The 16,554-nt window shown below is 41.1% G+C and overlaps 1 protein-coding gene across 1 annotated transcript; it reads left to right on the forward strand.

Moving 5' to 3' along the window:
- The first annotated feature begins 1,686 nt into the window (after positions 1-1,686).
- Positions 1,687-11,164, forward strand: hspa5 (heat shock protein 5). Its single transcript, XM_061927147.1, has 9 exons — positions 1,687-1,849; positions 4,437-4,617; positions 4,700-4,931; positions 4,992-5,129; positions 5,200-5,312; positions 6,435-6,825; positions 9,609-9,846; positions 9,928-10,095; positions 10,178-11,164. The coding sequence occupies exons 2-9, from the start codon at positions 4,502-4,504 to the stop codon at positions 10,732-10,734; spliced, it is 1,953 nt and encodes a 650-aa protein (XP_061783131.1). The 5' UTR covers positions 1,687-1,849; positions 4,437-4,501; the 3' UTR covers positions 10,735-11,164.
- The last annotated feature ends 5,390 nt before the right edge of the window (positions 11,165-16,554 follow it).

The following is a 16,554-nucleotide window of genomic DNA, read 5'->3' on the forward strand; positions in this document are numbered from 1 at the left end:
GGAACCATCGAAGTTTCTGGCCAGCTGAGCCACACCGCCCCATTTAATAATAATAATAATAATAATAACATTTTTTATTTGGTATAGCGCTTTTCAGAGTACTCAAAGACGCTTTACAGGATAAAAAAAATTAAAATATAAAACACTTCAAAGTAATAATATAAAATACAGGAAATATAATATTTCTGGCCTGTGGAAAGTTATTTAATGTCACAAAGCATAATTAAAATGAAATAAATTAAAATTAGGATTTGAGGCCACGGTGAAAATAACAAGTTGTAAAAAGTTGTAATGAATGTAATATATATGATAGGATAGGATATACTTGATTTAACCCACAGTGGGGAAATTAGGTGGTTGCAGTGCAGATATCAAAAAGTCCACAAACATAAGGTAAGAACACATCAAAACATAAGGGAAACATTAATGAACACATACATTAAAAAGAGCACAGAGCTGATGCAACCATCTGCCAATTCAGTGAAACCATTTCTACATACAGCTACAAATTTAAAACACTACAAAATGAGCAATAAATAGTACATGTTGCGCACTTACGAAAGCACCATGCATAGACAACAAAACAAAAACACAATTTTAACACCCACAATACACCACCGTGGCAATCAAAGCAAAACCCTAGTAACCACTTGTTTTTGTTTTGAAATGAACACAGCATTGCATTACCTGTTTAGAGTAGATCTATCTCATATATGCACATTTCATATAAACGTTGTGACTAAAATAATCACACTTATTGGGGGCGGTATGGCTCGGTTCTTTAGAGTGGACGTGTCAGCAACTTTAGGGTTCCAGGTTCGATCCCCGATTCTGCCAAACTAGTCACTGCCGTTGTGTCCTTGGGCACGACACTTTACCCACCTGCTCCCAGTGCCACCCACACTGGTTTAAAAAAGTAACTTAGATATTGGGTTTCACAATGTAAAGCGCATTGAGTCACTAGAGAAAAGCGCTATATAAATATAATTCACTTCACTTATCAATATTATTAGAATACTGTTAAATGTTGATGACACCATGCTCACAATTGGATCCAAACAAAAAAAAAATCAAGGTTTCGTCTCGAAAATAAATTAAACTTAGGGTGTTTAATAAACACGTGAAATAAAAGGGTTGTCTTCTTATTTTTCTGCTAAAAGTTAGGACACCCCTGAACTCAGCTGTGTACTTTTGTAAATATTGAATTTTTTTTTTACATGATTGTTTAATATGCCTTGAGCATATTGGTATTATTATTGGTCAGATGGCTGATTTCTAGGAGCAGGGTGTTATTACACTGTTCCTGATGTAACAACCAAACAATATTGATGTATGCAACATGTGATGAATTAATTATACAGTCAATTCCACATATCTTAGTCATTAAAGTGAGTCAGCTTTATGAATCATAATCACATATTTTCCACATCATGTAACACGAGTATTGTAAAGAAGAAGAACTGAAAGGACTATCAAAATACATAATGCAACCTCTTAAGTGCTCAAAGCTCGTCCACTCCTCATGAGTGGCGTGTCACTGTACAAACCACGTTTCCACAGCGCAGCCAATCAGCGTCGCCGTGTTTGTGACGTCACATATCTGTCATGTTCGCAAATCAGCGTCGGCCAGCGTGCTGGAAGGAACCAATCAGCGCGTTCCAACGAGCAGCCGCTCAGCCAATCGCCTGCCTCCACGACGGGGCAAGTCGGATGGTTTATATAGGGGGGAGACCGCGATTCATTCAGCATCACATTTACTTGACAAGATTATACAATAGTTCATCTTAAAGACGAGTGGTTACATCCATTTTGAACACATTGACGCTCCGGTTTCATTTACGGCTGTAAGGTATGTATATATAACCTTTTATATGCTTGAGGTTCAGAAATCCGTGTAATGTATTTTATCATGGCCGTTTAAAAGGCGAGAATTGGGCGTGTAATACTATTTTATGTCTAAATTACGCGTGTTTACGGAGAATAACAGTACATGTTGCTATATAAAACGTTAATAAATACAGCGATTGTTAAACTCAGACAAGCTATACATGTGACGCGAGCTACCGGCCTGGAGTGAACTAAAGAGATGGTTAAACAACTCAAATCGGTGCTAAAATGTGTCCAACCTCTTCGATGTCATATTTTGGAGGTGTTTATGACCTAAATAGGGAACCAATCCGAATATTGTTTTAGTCTGCTAGCATCCAAGCTAACTCGCACAACTTGAGCAGTTAAGGCCCACGTCATTGATATATGATCCATCCATTTCCTACCGCTTGTCCCTTTTGGAGGTCACTGGAGCCTATCTCAGGTTCTAATATGATATATTATTTCAAATATGCAAGAAAACAAAAGCAAGCCTGATCCAATACAGTGCTATAGCCTTAAAGGGGAACATTATCACAATTTCAGAAGGGTAAAAACCATTAAAAATCAGTTCCCAGTGGCTTATTTTATTTTTCGAAGTTTTTTTCAAAATTTTACCCATCACGCAATATCCCTAAAAAAAGGCTTCAAAGTGCCTGATTTTAACCATCGTTATATTTTCCTGTGACGTCACATAGTGATGCCGATACAAACAAACATGGCGGACAGAACAGCAAGTTTATAGCGACATTAGCTCGGATTCAGACTCTGATTTCAGCGGCTTAAGCGATTCAACAGATTACGCATGTATTGAAACGGATGGTTGTAGTGTGGAGGCAGGTAGCGAAAACGAAATTGAAGAAGAAACAAGCTATTGAGCCATATCGGTTTGAACCGTATGCAAGCGAAACCGCCGAAAACGACACGACAGCCAGCGACACGGGAGAAAGCGAGGACGAATTCGGCGATCGCCTTCTAACCAACGATTGGTATGTGTTTGTTTGGCATTAAAGGAAACTAACAACTATGAACTAGGTTTACAGCCTATGAAATACATTTGGCAACAACATGCACTTTGAGAGTGCAGACAGCCCAGTTTTCATCAATTAATATATTCTGTAGACATACCCTCATCCGCTCTCTTTTCCTGGGGGTCTGGCGGCAGATTTCTTTGACTTTATCGTTGGAAATGCATCTGCTTTGAGTGTCGCAGGATATCCACACATTCTTGCCATCTCTGTCGCAGCATAGCTTTCGTCGGTAAAGTGTGCGGAAGAAACGTCCAATTTCTTGCCACTTTTGCATCTTTGGGCCACTGGTGCAACTTGAATCCGTCCCTGTCCGTGTTGTTACACCCTCCGACAACACACCGACGAGGCATGATGTCTCCAAGGTACGGAAAACAGTCGAAAAAACGGAAAATAACAGAGCTGATTTGACTCGGTGTTTGAGAAAATGGCGGATTGCTTCCCGATGTGACGTTATGTTGTGACGTCATCGCTCCGAGGGCGAATAATAGAAAGGCGTTTAATTCGGCAAAATTCACCCATTTAGAGTTCGGAAATCGGTTAAAAAAAATATATGGTCTTTTTTCTGCAACATCAAGGTATATATTGACGCTTACATAGGTCTGGTGATAATGTTCCCCTTTAACAGCCATTATAACAAAATGAAAACAATGGAGAATAAAAAAACTAAAAAAAATAAACAAAATGAGCAATGCACTTTCTTTTTTTTTTTTTTTTTTTACATATTTGAAAAGGAGTGAGAAGAAGTTTACACTTATTTAATTCCAACCCTTTTCTTTAAAATCATAAATTACTCAGCTAGAACTACCTGTTCACTCTATGTACAAACTTAATGAGCTTGTATATACATAAATTATAGATATATACATACATATGCACACTACACACATACCGTATTTTTCGGAGTATAAGTTGCTCCGGAGTATAAGTCGCACTGGCCGAAAATGCATAATAAAGAAGGGAAAAAACATATATAAGTGGCACTGGAGTATAAGTCGCATTTTTTAGGGAAATTTATTTGATAACACCCAACACCAAGAATAGACATTTGAAAGGCAATTTAAAAAAAAAAGAATAGTGAACTACAGGCTGAATAAGTGTACGTTATATGAGGCATAAATAACCAACTGAGAACGTGCCTGGTATGTTAACGTAACATATTATGGTAAGAGTCATATAGAACATGCTATACGTTTACCAAACAATCTGTCACTCCTAATCGCTAAATCCGATGAAATCTTATACGTCTAGTCTCTTACGTGACTCAGCTAAATAATATTTGATATTTTACGGTAATGTGTTAATAATTTCACACATACGTCGCTCCTGAGTATAAGTTGCACCCCTGGCCAAACTATGAAAAAAAACTGCGACTTATAGTCCGAAAAATACGGTACATAGCCACACCATTACCACTAGTGATCATGGAAATGGCATCATTTCACAGCAGCAGCACCACTGCCTCAATGGGAAACCCCACACTCGTCTGTAACACAAACATTCCACATTTAAGACGTCCTTTCCTCTTGTTGATTCTTCTAGGTGACTTATTGAGCTGAATATTCATTGAGCTGAATAAACAAGAGGTGAATAAAAAGCAACAAAAGATGAAGCTACTGTGGGCTTTCCTGCTGGTGGCCAGCACCGTGTATGCTGATGACGACGACAGGAGGGAGAATGTGGGCACAGTCATTGGTATCGACCTGGGTACCACCTATTCCTGGTATGGAAAAGAAACCAAAAGAGGCTAAACAACTATTAAAATTGCAAATGCATTCTTAATTATGGCGATTTCTTCCTGGCAGTGTCGGCGTCTTCAAGAATGGCCGCGTCGAGATCATCGCCAACGACCAAGGCAACCGCATCACTCCGTCGTACGTGGCGTTCACCAGCGAAGGTGAGCGTTTGATCGGAGATGCCGCCAAGAATCAGCTTACCTCCAACCCCGAGAACACTGTGTTCGACGCCAAGCGGCTGATTGGTCGTAGCTGGGCCGACTCCTCCGTGCAGCAGGACATCAAGTACCTGCCCTTTCAGGTACGGTGAGACCGGTACTTTTCATGTTGAATGGTATCACTAAAAATCTAATCTCTCTAGGTCAATGATAAGAAGAGCAAGCCTCACATCCAGGTTGACATTGGTGGTGGCCAGTTGAAGACGTTTGCCCCGGAGGAGATCTCTGCTATGGTGTTGACTAAGATGAAGGAGACTGCTGAGGCTTATCTGGGCAAGAAGGTACCAAACGGCACAATTACATACGCTGCTTCGTTATGAAAAAGTCTCTAATAAAACTTTGTTCTCGAAGGTCACTCACGCCGTGGTCACTGTTCCTGCCTACTTTAATGATGCCCAGCGCCAGGCCACCAAAGATGCTGGCACCATCGCTGGTCTCAACGTAATGAGAATCATTAATGAGCCGTAAGTGTTCAGCAGACATGCAGAGGAGCGTGTCATACAAAACTTTATTTTTTATTTTTATTGTAAACACACAATGTGCAACATTTCCCTCCAAAAAACCTTTCAAAGTGGAATATTTTATGCCTTATGTGATGCAATTGCATTCATAACACTGATTTTCATGCATTATTTTTTTAGAAATGAGTTTTAAAGAAAAATCACACTAAAATTCTCAGGGATCCAAAAGGGCCCCACTCATAAACATGTTAAAAATAAATCATACATTATTAAATGTTTTGTTACTTGCAATGCTTAAATATCTATATCAAATTTACATCTATCTATTGATTATAATTTATTGTGATTTTTTTTTTTCTTCAAAATTTAGTTTTAGTTTTTGTTTTATGCCTTTTTTGTCAAAGAGCAAAAACACAAAATATTCACTATTTCCCCTCCCAAAAAATGTTGAAATATTTTATATGATGCTATTTTATGCCCATTGTCATAGAAAACTTAGGTTTTTTTTATTGTAAACACACAAAATGTGCAATATTTCCCTCCAAAAAACCTTTAAAAGTGGAATATTTTATGGCTTATGTGATGTAATTGCAGCCTTCATCTTTCATAACATCATGCATTATTATTTTTTTTAGAAATGAGCGTTTTAAAGAAAAATCACACTAAAATTCTCAGGGATCCAAAAGGGCCCCACTCATAAACGTGTTAAAAATAAATCATACATTATTACATGTTTTGTTACTTGCAATGCTTAAATATCTATCAAATTTACATCTATCGATTTATAATTTATTGTGATTTTCAAAAAAATTTTTTTAGTTTCTTTGTTTTATGCCCTTTTTGTCAAAGAGGACCACTTTTTTTTTATGGCAAAAACACAAAATATTCAGTATTTCCCCTCCCAAAAAATGTTGAAATATTTTATATGATGCTATTTTATGCCCATTGTGTCATAGAAAACTTAGGTTTTTTTATTGTAAACACACAAAATGTGCAACGTTTCCCTCCAAAAAAACCTTTTAAAGTGGAATATTTTATGGCTTATGTGATGTAATTGCAGTCTTAAATATGTCAGTCATTCATAAAAAATTTTTGTTGTGCTCAAAATATTCTTTCGTCCATCAGAACGGCCGCCGCTATCGCTTACGGCTTGGACAAGAGAGATGGCGAGAAGAACATCCTGGTGTTCGACTTGGGCGGCGGCACCTTCGACGTCTCCATCCTGACCATCGACAACGGCGTGTTTGAGGTGGTGGCCACCAACGGCGACACCCACCTGGGAGGGGAGGACTTCGACCAACGCGTCATGGAGCACTTCATCAAGCTGTACAAGAAGAAGACTGGCAAGGACGTGCGCAAGGACAACCGCGCCGTGCAGAAGCTGCGTCGTGAGGTTGAGAAGGCCAAGAGGGCGCTGTCGGCCCAACACCAGTCCCGCATTGAGATCGAGTCCTTCTTTGAGGGAGAGGACTTCTCCGAGACCTTGACCCGTGCCAAGTTTGAAGAGCTCAACATGGTAAATTTCCAAACTTGACAAAAAAGTATATCTAAAGCATTAGTATGCCAGTAATTAAATAATCTGCCACCATTCTCAATATAAATAGGCAAATAGACTCAAAATAATCCACTAAAGTCCACGTAGGCTGGCGTAAAGAACTGCATCGAGATGCAATCATTCCACCTGCCAGTTTCCCTCCTCCACAGTTAATACTCATTGTGGCAGTTGCATGTAAATAATGCAAATGCACTTCTCACCAGTTAATAACTGTCCCCTTTCTTCCCGCCAATTAATGATAACCGCCACTTTGCTCAAGAGAAACAAAACCCTAAAATCTACAAAGTCCTATATGCACGTAACGTGGAAGTTTAAAGTGTGATTGCGCCTTAATGCGAATGCACTTCTTGCCAGTTAATAATTTTCCTTTTTCCTCCCGCCAATTAATAACCGGCACTTTTCTCAAGAGGAACAAAACCCTGAAATCTACAAAGTCCTATATGCGCGTAACATGGAAGTTTAAAGTGTGATTGCTCCTCTCGCTAGTTAATTGTGATCTCTCCTGCATGTTCTTAATGATAGCCAGCACTTTACTCAACAGAAAAAATTCCACAAGGTCCAATGAGCACGCAATACACAGTAAGTAATGCGATTGCACCTCTCGCCAGTTAATTGTGATCTCACCACATGCCGGTTAATTTGCTCGACAGAAACAACTCCAAAATAAACTCCAATTTGCACGCCAGTTTTTAATAACTGCCTCTCACCAGTTGATAACCACACCTTAATCAATAAAAGGAAGTTTAAAGTTTAATTGCACCTCTCGCTAGTTAATAATTGTGATCTCTCCTACTGCATGTTAATGATAGCCGGCACTTTACTCAACGGAAAAAATTCCACAAAGTCCAATTGCATGTAAATAATGCAAATGCACTTCTCACCAGTTAATAACTGTCCTCTTTCCTCTCGCTAATTAATAACCGGCACTTTGCTCAAGAGAAACAAAACCCTGAAATCTACAAAGTCCTATATGCGCGTAACGTGGAAGTTTTAAGTGTGATTGCGCCTCTCGCTAGTTAATTGTGATCTCTCTTACTGCATGTTCTTAATGATAGCCAGCACTTTACCCAACAGAAAAAATTCCACAAGGTCCAATGAGCACGCAATACACAGTAAGTAATGCGATTACACCTCTCGCCAGTTAATTGTGATCTCACCACCTGCCTGTTAAAAGGGGAACATTATCACAATTTCAGAATGGTTAAAACCATTAAAAATCAGTTCCCAGTGGCTTACTATATTTTTCGAAGTTTTTTTCAAAATTTTACCCATCACACAATATCCCTAAAAAAAAAAAAGCTTCAAAGTGCCTGATTTTAACCATCGTTATAAACACCCGTCCATTTTCCTGTGACGTCACATAGTGAAGCCAACACAAACAAACATGGCGGAAAGAACAGCAAGGTATAGCGACATTAGCTCGGATTCAGACTCGGATTTCAGCAGCTTAAGCGATGCAACAGATTACCCATGTATTGAAACGGATGGTTGTAGTGTGGAGGCAGGTAGCGAAAACGAAATTGAAGAAGAAACTGAAGCTATTGAGCCAAATCGGTTTGAACCGTATGCAAGCAAAACCGACAAACGACACGGGAGAAAGCGAGGACGAATTCGGCGATCGCCTTCTAACCAACGATTGGTATGTGTTTGTTTGGCATTAAAGGAAACTAAACAACTATGAACTAGGTTTACAGCATATGAAATACATTTGGCATCAACATGCACTTTGAGAGAGTGCAGACAGCCCAATTTTCATCAATTAATATATTCTGTAGACATACCCTCATCCGCGCTCTTTTCCTGAAGGCTGATCTGTCCAGTTTTGGAGTTGATGTCAGCAGGCCAGGGAAGCTAGGGTCGATAGGGGGTTTAGCTCGCTCGTCTGCGGGAACAAACTGCCGCCATTGCTTGTCGTGCTACCGAGGTCAATGATTCAATGGGGGTCTGGCGACAGATTTCTTTGACTTTATCATTGGAAATGCATCTGCTTTGAGTGTCGCAGGATATCCACACATTCTTGCCATCTCTGTCGTAGCATAGCTTTCGTCGGTAAAGTGTGCGGAACAAACGTCCAATTTCTTGCCACTTTCGCATCTTTGGGCCACTGGTGCAACGTGGATCCGTCCCTGTTCGTGTTGTTACACCCTCCGACAACACACCGACGAGGCATGATGTCTCCAAGGTACGGAAAACAGTCGAAAAAACGGAAAATAACCGAGCTGATTTGACTCGGTGTTTGAGAAAATGGCGGATTGCTTCCCGATGTGACTCCACGTTGTGACGTCATCGCTCCGAGAGCGAATATTAGAAAGGCGTTTAATTCGCCAAAATTCACCCATTTAGAGTTCGGAAATCGGTTAAAAAAAAAAGTCTTTTTTTCTGCAACATCAAGGTATATATTGACGCTTACATAGGTCTGGTGATAATGTTCCCCTTTAATTAATGCCAATGTGCACGTCAGTTTTTAACTGCCTCTCACCAGTTAATAACCACCACCTTACTCAATAAAAAACAATTCTATAAGCAAATCCATGATGGGCTTGCTCATGCGTGTGCGCAATGTATTGTTTTTTGATAACAGCCACCTTTTCATTAGAAGAAAAAAACCCTCATCACATCAAATACGCTCTAGGTGAAGAACGTTGCAATAAGAACTTAATAATGTAGCGATGGTAACAACCTGCCCTATATTGAGAAGCCCCTGAGCTTTAAGACTAATCTTGATTCCTTCAATTTGTGTGCAGGATCTCTTCCGCTCCACCATGAAGCCCGTGCAGAAGGTGCTGGAAGACGCTGACCTGAAGAAGTCCGACATTGACGAGATCGTACTGGTCGGAGGCTCCACCCGTATCCCCAAAATCCAGCAGCTGGTGAAGGAGTTCTTCAACGGCAAAGAGCCCTCCAGGGGTATCAACCCCGACGAGGCCGTGGCTTTCGGTGCCGCAGTTCAGGCTGGCGTGCTCTCAGGGGAGGAGGACACTGGTAAGCCAATAACCATCGTCCATTTATGTCCACTTCACTGAGCTTGTATTTTACTCAACATTTTTCTCTCCCGTCTTGCAGGTGATGTGGTTCTTCTGGATGTGTGCCCTCTTACTCTTGGAATTGAGACTGTCGGAGGAGTCATGACCAAGCTGATCCCAAGGAACACCGTTGTGCCCACCAAGAAATCTCAGATCTTCTCTACAGCTTCTGACAACCAGCCCACTGTCACCATCAAAGTCTACGAAGGTAGGACCTCACAGCATTGAACAAGGAGTAAAAAAATGTGGCTTTGATAGAATCATGAGCGTAACAACGTCTTGTGTTTTAGGCGAGCGGCCCCTGACAAAGGACAACCACCTCCTGGGCACTTTTGACCTTACCGGCATCCCCCCTGCCCCTCGTGGCGTGCCCCAGATCGAGGTCACCTTTGAGATTGACGTCAACGGCATCCTGAGGGTCACCGCCGAGGACAAAGGCACGGGCAACAAGAATAAGATCACCATCACAAACGACCAGAACCGCCTGACTCCGGAGGACATCGAACGCATGGTCAATGACGCGGAGCGCTTCGCCGACGAGGACAAGAAGCTCAAGGAGAGGATCGACGCCCGCAACGAGCTGGAGAGCTACGCCTACTCCCTGAAGAACCAGATCGCCGATAAGGAGAAGCTCGGCGGAAAGCTCTCAGATGAGGACAAGGAGGCCATCGAGAAGGCCGTGGAGGAGAAAATCGAGTGGATGGAGTCGCACCAAGAAGCCGAGATCGAGGACTTCCAGGCCAAAAAGAAAGAGCTGGAGGAGGTGGTGCAGCCTATTATTAGCAAGCTTTATGGCAGTGCGGGTGGCCCGCCACCAGAGGGTGCTGAAGAAAAGGATGAGTTGTAGAAGTCAATTCCTGTAGCCACTCACCTCTTTATAACACCGAGATGTACATATCGAACTGAATGGACTCATCATGAGGGCGGGGCTTAGACGGGTGGCAACGACCACAACAAGGAACCATACTGAAATCTTCCGAAAGACTTTGACACATTCGTTAGGTGTTCTCTTCGCCAGTGGGTGGAGATATTTGTTAAATGTTCTCTTCGCTGGTGGGCGGAGATATTTGCTGGCCTGGATTCAAGGCTCACTGCTACTGCTGTTCTCAGGCAGTCCTGATGGGGATATTAGTAGTAGGAGTAGGAGTAGTGGCGGGGAGGGGGTGGGCGGATGATTATGGGTATAGGACATGTCAAGAGCTTCATTGGCTTGAACATTATTTATTGAACTGATTGTACATCTGGAACGACGTTGAAATAAATGTTTGTTAACAAAACTTGCTCGCACTTTTTTTTTAAAATGGGAAATGCACTTTAAAAAATATTTGTCAGTCACAATCCCCAAAATGTAATTTTTTTTTATTTTTTTTTAACCATTCTAATTGGTAAAATACAGCAAGTACAAGGCGCTTAACAATGCAGTTAATAGTACACTATTACGTTCGTAAAGCCCAAACATGTGAAATGTCTGCGTAAATCCGACTTTTTGGCGTCAAAATATTCAGTTTATTTTTATTCGATGAAATATCAAAAATACGCTCCCCTTAGTCGCCTTCTTGCCTAAATGCCGCAATGAGTTGCAGGACGGGGAGACGGTCAGGAGCGCCAAAACAAGCTCGCTAGTTAGCGTACGCTTTCCGGGCCACAATGTTGATGGTTGTCTACTATGCCAGTGGTTTTCAACCTTTTCTGAGCCGAGGCACATTTTTTTTTCATAGAAAAAATTCTGAGGCACACCACCAGCAAAAAACAAAAAAATGTAACCCAGCATCCTGATATTGACAATAAAAAGTTGTTCTCGCAACTGTTGGATATGACTTTAAAGCATAACAAGCATGCATCACTATAGCTCTTGTCTCAAAGTAGGTGTACTGTCACCACCTGTCCAGTGTGTAGTGTTTTACTTCTTGTCTTGCGCTCCTATTTTATTGTTGATAGTCATGTCATTTACAGATGTACTTTGTGGACGCCGTCTGCTCCACACACAGTAAGTCTTTGCTGTCGTCCAGCATTGTTTTTTTTTACTTTGCAGTCAGTTCAGTTTTAGTTTTGCATAGGTATCCCTAAGCTTCAATGCCTTTTCTTAGGGGCACTCACCTTTTGTTTATTTTTGGTTTAAGCATTAGACACCTTTTTACCTGCAAACCATTGGTTCCCGACATCTACAAAGCAATTGACACCACCTACTGATATGGAATAGTATTTTACTCTGCCGAACTCTAGACAGCACCGACACTCAACAACGGCACATTTGCGGATTATAAATTACTGGTTTGCAAAAAATATCTTTAACCCAATTAGGTGAAATTACATAATCTCCCACGGCACACCAGACTGTATCTCACGGTACACTAGTGTGCCGCGGCACAGTGGTTGACAAACACTGTACTATGCTAATATTTGGATGATTTACAATTCGAACACTGTTCGTTCCAAAGTAGTTGGAGTTCTAGACCAGGGGTGTCAAAACTCATTTTAGCTCGGGGGCCGCATGGAAGAAAATCTGTGCACATGTGGGCTGGACTATTAAAATCATGGCATTAAAACTAAAAAAGACAACTACACAATTGTTTTGTCTTACTTTGGCCAAAAATAGAACAAACACATTCTGAAAATATTACAATAGAAATACAGAAAAAAATACCGGCAGCGGTAAAGTTTAGATCCATGAAGGAAAGAAGAAAGTGAATGAATGTTTATAACTGAATAAATGTACATAGGCATAAAAAATTCATTTTGTATTATTTTTTTTAATGAATGTTTGACACGTTTTTCCGAAACACAATATAGAATGTGAGATATAACAGGATAATGCATACATTTATCATTTGTTTTCAAAACTGATACAAAAAGTGGGATCCCAAAAATTTACTGTGAGACCACATTTTTATGACTTGATGTGGTCTCTGGGACCCCATTTTGAAAATTCCTAGCGCCAACACTGATGAGTATTGGTGCGTGCAAAACAGCAAGCGGTTGTGGCCTGCAGGCCGATTTTAATACTAATCAAATATCATCCCGGGGGCCATAGATAATTCATTCATTCATTCAGCCTTGACACACAGGTTCTAGAGCAGTGGTCCCCAACCACCAGGCCGCGGCCCGGTACCGGTCTGTGGATCGATTGGTACCGGGCTACACAAGAAATGAAAATTTTTGTTTATTTATTTATTTATTAAATCAACATAAAAAACACAAGATACACTTACAATTAGTGCACATTAATATAAATCAATACAGTCTGCAGGGATACAGTCCGTAAGCACACATGATTGTATTTCTTTATGACAAAAAAAATAAAAAATACCATACACCCCCACAAGTTTTCAAGCGTTGACCAGTCCGCAGCTACAAAAAGGTTGGGGACCACTGTTCTAGAGCCTTTATTAGTAGCCAGAGAGAAGATATAATTTTGATGTGACTGATGTAAACAAAAGGTCACGACCCTGGAAGTATATTACTTGTGATAGCGTGGCTACAGGACAGCGGTGCCAAAGTTATTTGCTTGCATGTTACACAATTTTACTAAAACAAACATTTCTGTGGTACATTCAATGGGACATGTAAGTGCCAAGACAGCCAAAATAGGTTGGTATATGGCAGGGGTCGGCAACCCGCGGCTCTTTGATCACTCTGATGCGGCTCAGCAGCTTACTTGCTGAACCCCCCAATTTTCCCGTGAGACTTACGGATTTCAGTGCCGCTCGCAGAAAACTCCCGGGATTAATATTCACCGATTTTCACCCTTGAGGCTATATTAAGGGCGTGCCATGATGGTACAACATTTGGCGCGCTCTACAATCTGTATTAACAGAGTGCCAACCCAACACTTGTTATACAATATACATCTTTTGCTTCCACACGTACGTGACAGCAAGGCATACTTGGTCAACAGCCACACAGGTTACACTGACGGTGGTCATATAAAACAACTTTAACACTCTTACTAATAATGTGCCACACTTTGAACCAAAACCAAACAAGAATGACGAACACATTTCGGGAGAACATCTGCACCTTAACACAACAGAACAAACACCCAGAATCCCATGCAGCCCTGACTCTTCCGGGCTACATTATACACTCCTGCTACCACCAAACCCCTCCCCCACCCCAACCCTGCTCCCTCACACATCAACCCCCCCCCCCCTCTGTGCGTCGGTTGAGGTGGGCGGGGTTTGTTAGGGGGGGGGTGTATAATGTATCCCGGAAGAGTTAGGGCTGCATGGGATTCTGGGTATTTGTCCTGTTGTGTTTATGTTGTGTTACGGTGCAGATGTTCTCCCGAAATTTGTTTGTCATTCTTGTTTGGTGTGGGTTCACAGTGTGGCGCATTATTAGTAAGAGTGTTAAAGTTTTGTTTTTTTATACCGCCACCGTCAGTGTGAGCTGTGTGGTTGTTGAACAAGTATGCCTTGCTGTTGCCCACATGAGCAGAGCGGAAGCCCCATTCAACATGTGGCTGATCAGGCACGCACACTCTAGTGGGTGCTGTATGCTGTACCATCACGCGTGCCGCACCAGCATTCAAATTCCACATAAAGGTGCGGGCAGCGTGTCTGAGAACCCTGGTTATACATAGCAGAAAGCAACAAAAAAAAACTTCGTATGCAGTGTTATTTCATTTAAAATTTAAAAAAAAATTTGCGGCTCCCATTGTCTTCTATAATTTGTGAAACTGGTCAAAATGGCTCTTTGACTGGTAAAGGTTGCCGACCCCTGGTATATGGGAATAAATCTAAAGGTAAATTAAAGTGTGGAGATGCACCCGAATTCAGGAACTGTAGTTTTGATTTTCAAACTGTTTTTTCAGGCCTTCTAGAAGTTTTCCTTTTTTCCTCAAAGGGTGCTCAAATGCCTGAAAGCCCTCTAAAAATCATTCAAAAACCACCAATAATACTTACATCTTATGACCTGAATATTAACCAAGTAAGCCAATTAAAAGTACTAACGAAGACAATCTATTATTGTTGCCTGTAATCACTGAGAGCTAACCAGCTTGTGCAGCTACAGCAACTGAGAAGTCGGTCAACTTTGACAGTCAACTTATACCCAGAGATGGTCAGAAAGACACAAAAAGACGCTTGTTTGTGGCACCTTTTTTGTAGCCTAAGTGAGGATTATAATTAATCATCTAAACAAGAAGAAATGAACATCCCATCAGTCTACACCCAGTGAGAGCAGACATTGTACAGTAAGTTAATAGTGTTAATTTTTTTGTTCAGCATTTAGCATTACTGCTATATGATGCTTAGTGTTTTGCTGGAGCTTAAAAAAAAGCTTTTAAAACTTGCAGCCAATCCTCATATTCAGGCTTAAAAAGACAAGGTTATGGATCATTTGTCCCATAGTAGTCTTGTCTCTCACAAAGTCTGCCTTGAAAAGTAGTTGTTGAAGAAAAAAAAGTGAACGTTGTGATCCGTCTGTGAAATTCTTACGCCGCTGTATGCTTAAAATGAGCAATATACGCAAATATTACAGGTTATTATTAGAGATGTTGGATAATGTTTTTTTTTGCCGATATCCGATATTGCTTAATGACCGATTCCGATATCAACCGATACCGATATATACTGTCGTGGAATTAACACATTATTATGCCTAATTTTGTTGTGATGCCCCGCCGGATGCATTAAACAATGGAACAATGTTTTCCATAACAAATCAACTCAAGTTATGGAAAAAAATGCCAACATGGCACTGCCATATTTATTATTGAAGTCACAAAGTGCATTCTTTTTTTTTAACATGCCTCAAAACAGCAGCTTGGAATTTGGGACATGCTCTCTCGGTTGAGGTGGGCGGGGTTGAGGTGGGGGGGTGTGTAGGGGGTAGCGGGGGTGTATATTGTAGCGTCCCAGAAGAGTTAGTGCTGCAAGGGGTTCTGGGTATTTGTTCTGTTGTTTTACGGTGTGGATGTTCTCCCGAAATGTGTTTGTCATTCTTGTTTGGTGTGGGTTCACAGTGTGGCGCATATTTGTAACAGTGTTAAAGTTGTTTATACGGCCACCCTCAGTGTGACCTGTATGGCTGTTGACCAAGTATGCTTTGCATTCACTTGTGTGTGTGTGATAAGCCGTAGGTATTATGTGATTGGGCCGGCACGCGAAGGCAGTGCCTTTAAGGTTTATTGGCGCTCTGTACTTCTCCTTACGTCCATGTACCACTCCGTACAGCGGCGTTTTAAAAAGTCATACATTTTACTTTTTGAAACCTATACCGATAATTTCCGTTATTACATTTTAAAGCATTTATCGGCCGAAAATATCGGCAACCCGATATTATCGGACATCTCTAGTTATTATGAATGTGCTGTTACATTACATATATACTTAGTGTGTATATTAGAGATGTCCCGATCTGATATTTGGATCGAATCGGCTGCCGATATTTGCAAAAAAATGCGTATCGGCAAGGCATGGGAAAATACCGATCCAGATCCAGTTTAAAAAAAAACTCTGTTCCGCATTTTCCAGCACACCTTCAACACATCCACAGGTCTGTGGATTCTCACGCAGTTGCTTTTAGCTGCTGGCATTGCACTACAGGCTCTTCTCACTCTTTTTGTGTCTCCCTCTCACAGACAGCAAGCGCACCTTCTTACACACTTCACATACTGTCACGTCATACGTCACATACTGTCACGTCATACGTCACATACGTATAC

Source organism: Nerophis lumbriciformis, linkage group LG32 (assembly GCF_033978685.3).
Source record: "Nerophis lumbriciformis linkage group LG32, RoL_Nlum_v2.1, whole genome shotgun sequence".
In the NCBI taxonomy this organism is placed as follows: Eukaryota; Metazoa; Chordata; class Actinopteri; order Syngnathiformes; family Syngnathidae; genus Nerophis; species Nerophis lumbriciformis.

Coding starts and splice junctions, on each gene's coding strand:
- hspa5 (XM_061927147.1), top strand. CDS start 4,502: ATGAAGCTACTGTGGGCTTTCCTGCTGGTGGCCAGCACCGTGTATGCT. Junction 5,313..6,434: donor ATGAGAATCATTAATGAGCC/GTAAGTGTTCAG, acceptor TTCGTCCATCAG/AACGGCCGCCGCTATCGCTT. Junction 9,847..9,927: donor CTCAGGGGAGGAGGACACTG/GTAAGCCAATAA, acceptor CCCGTCTTGCAG/GTGATGTGGTTCTTCTGGAT.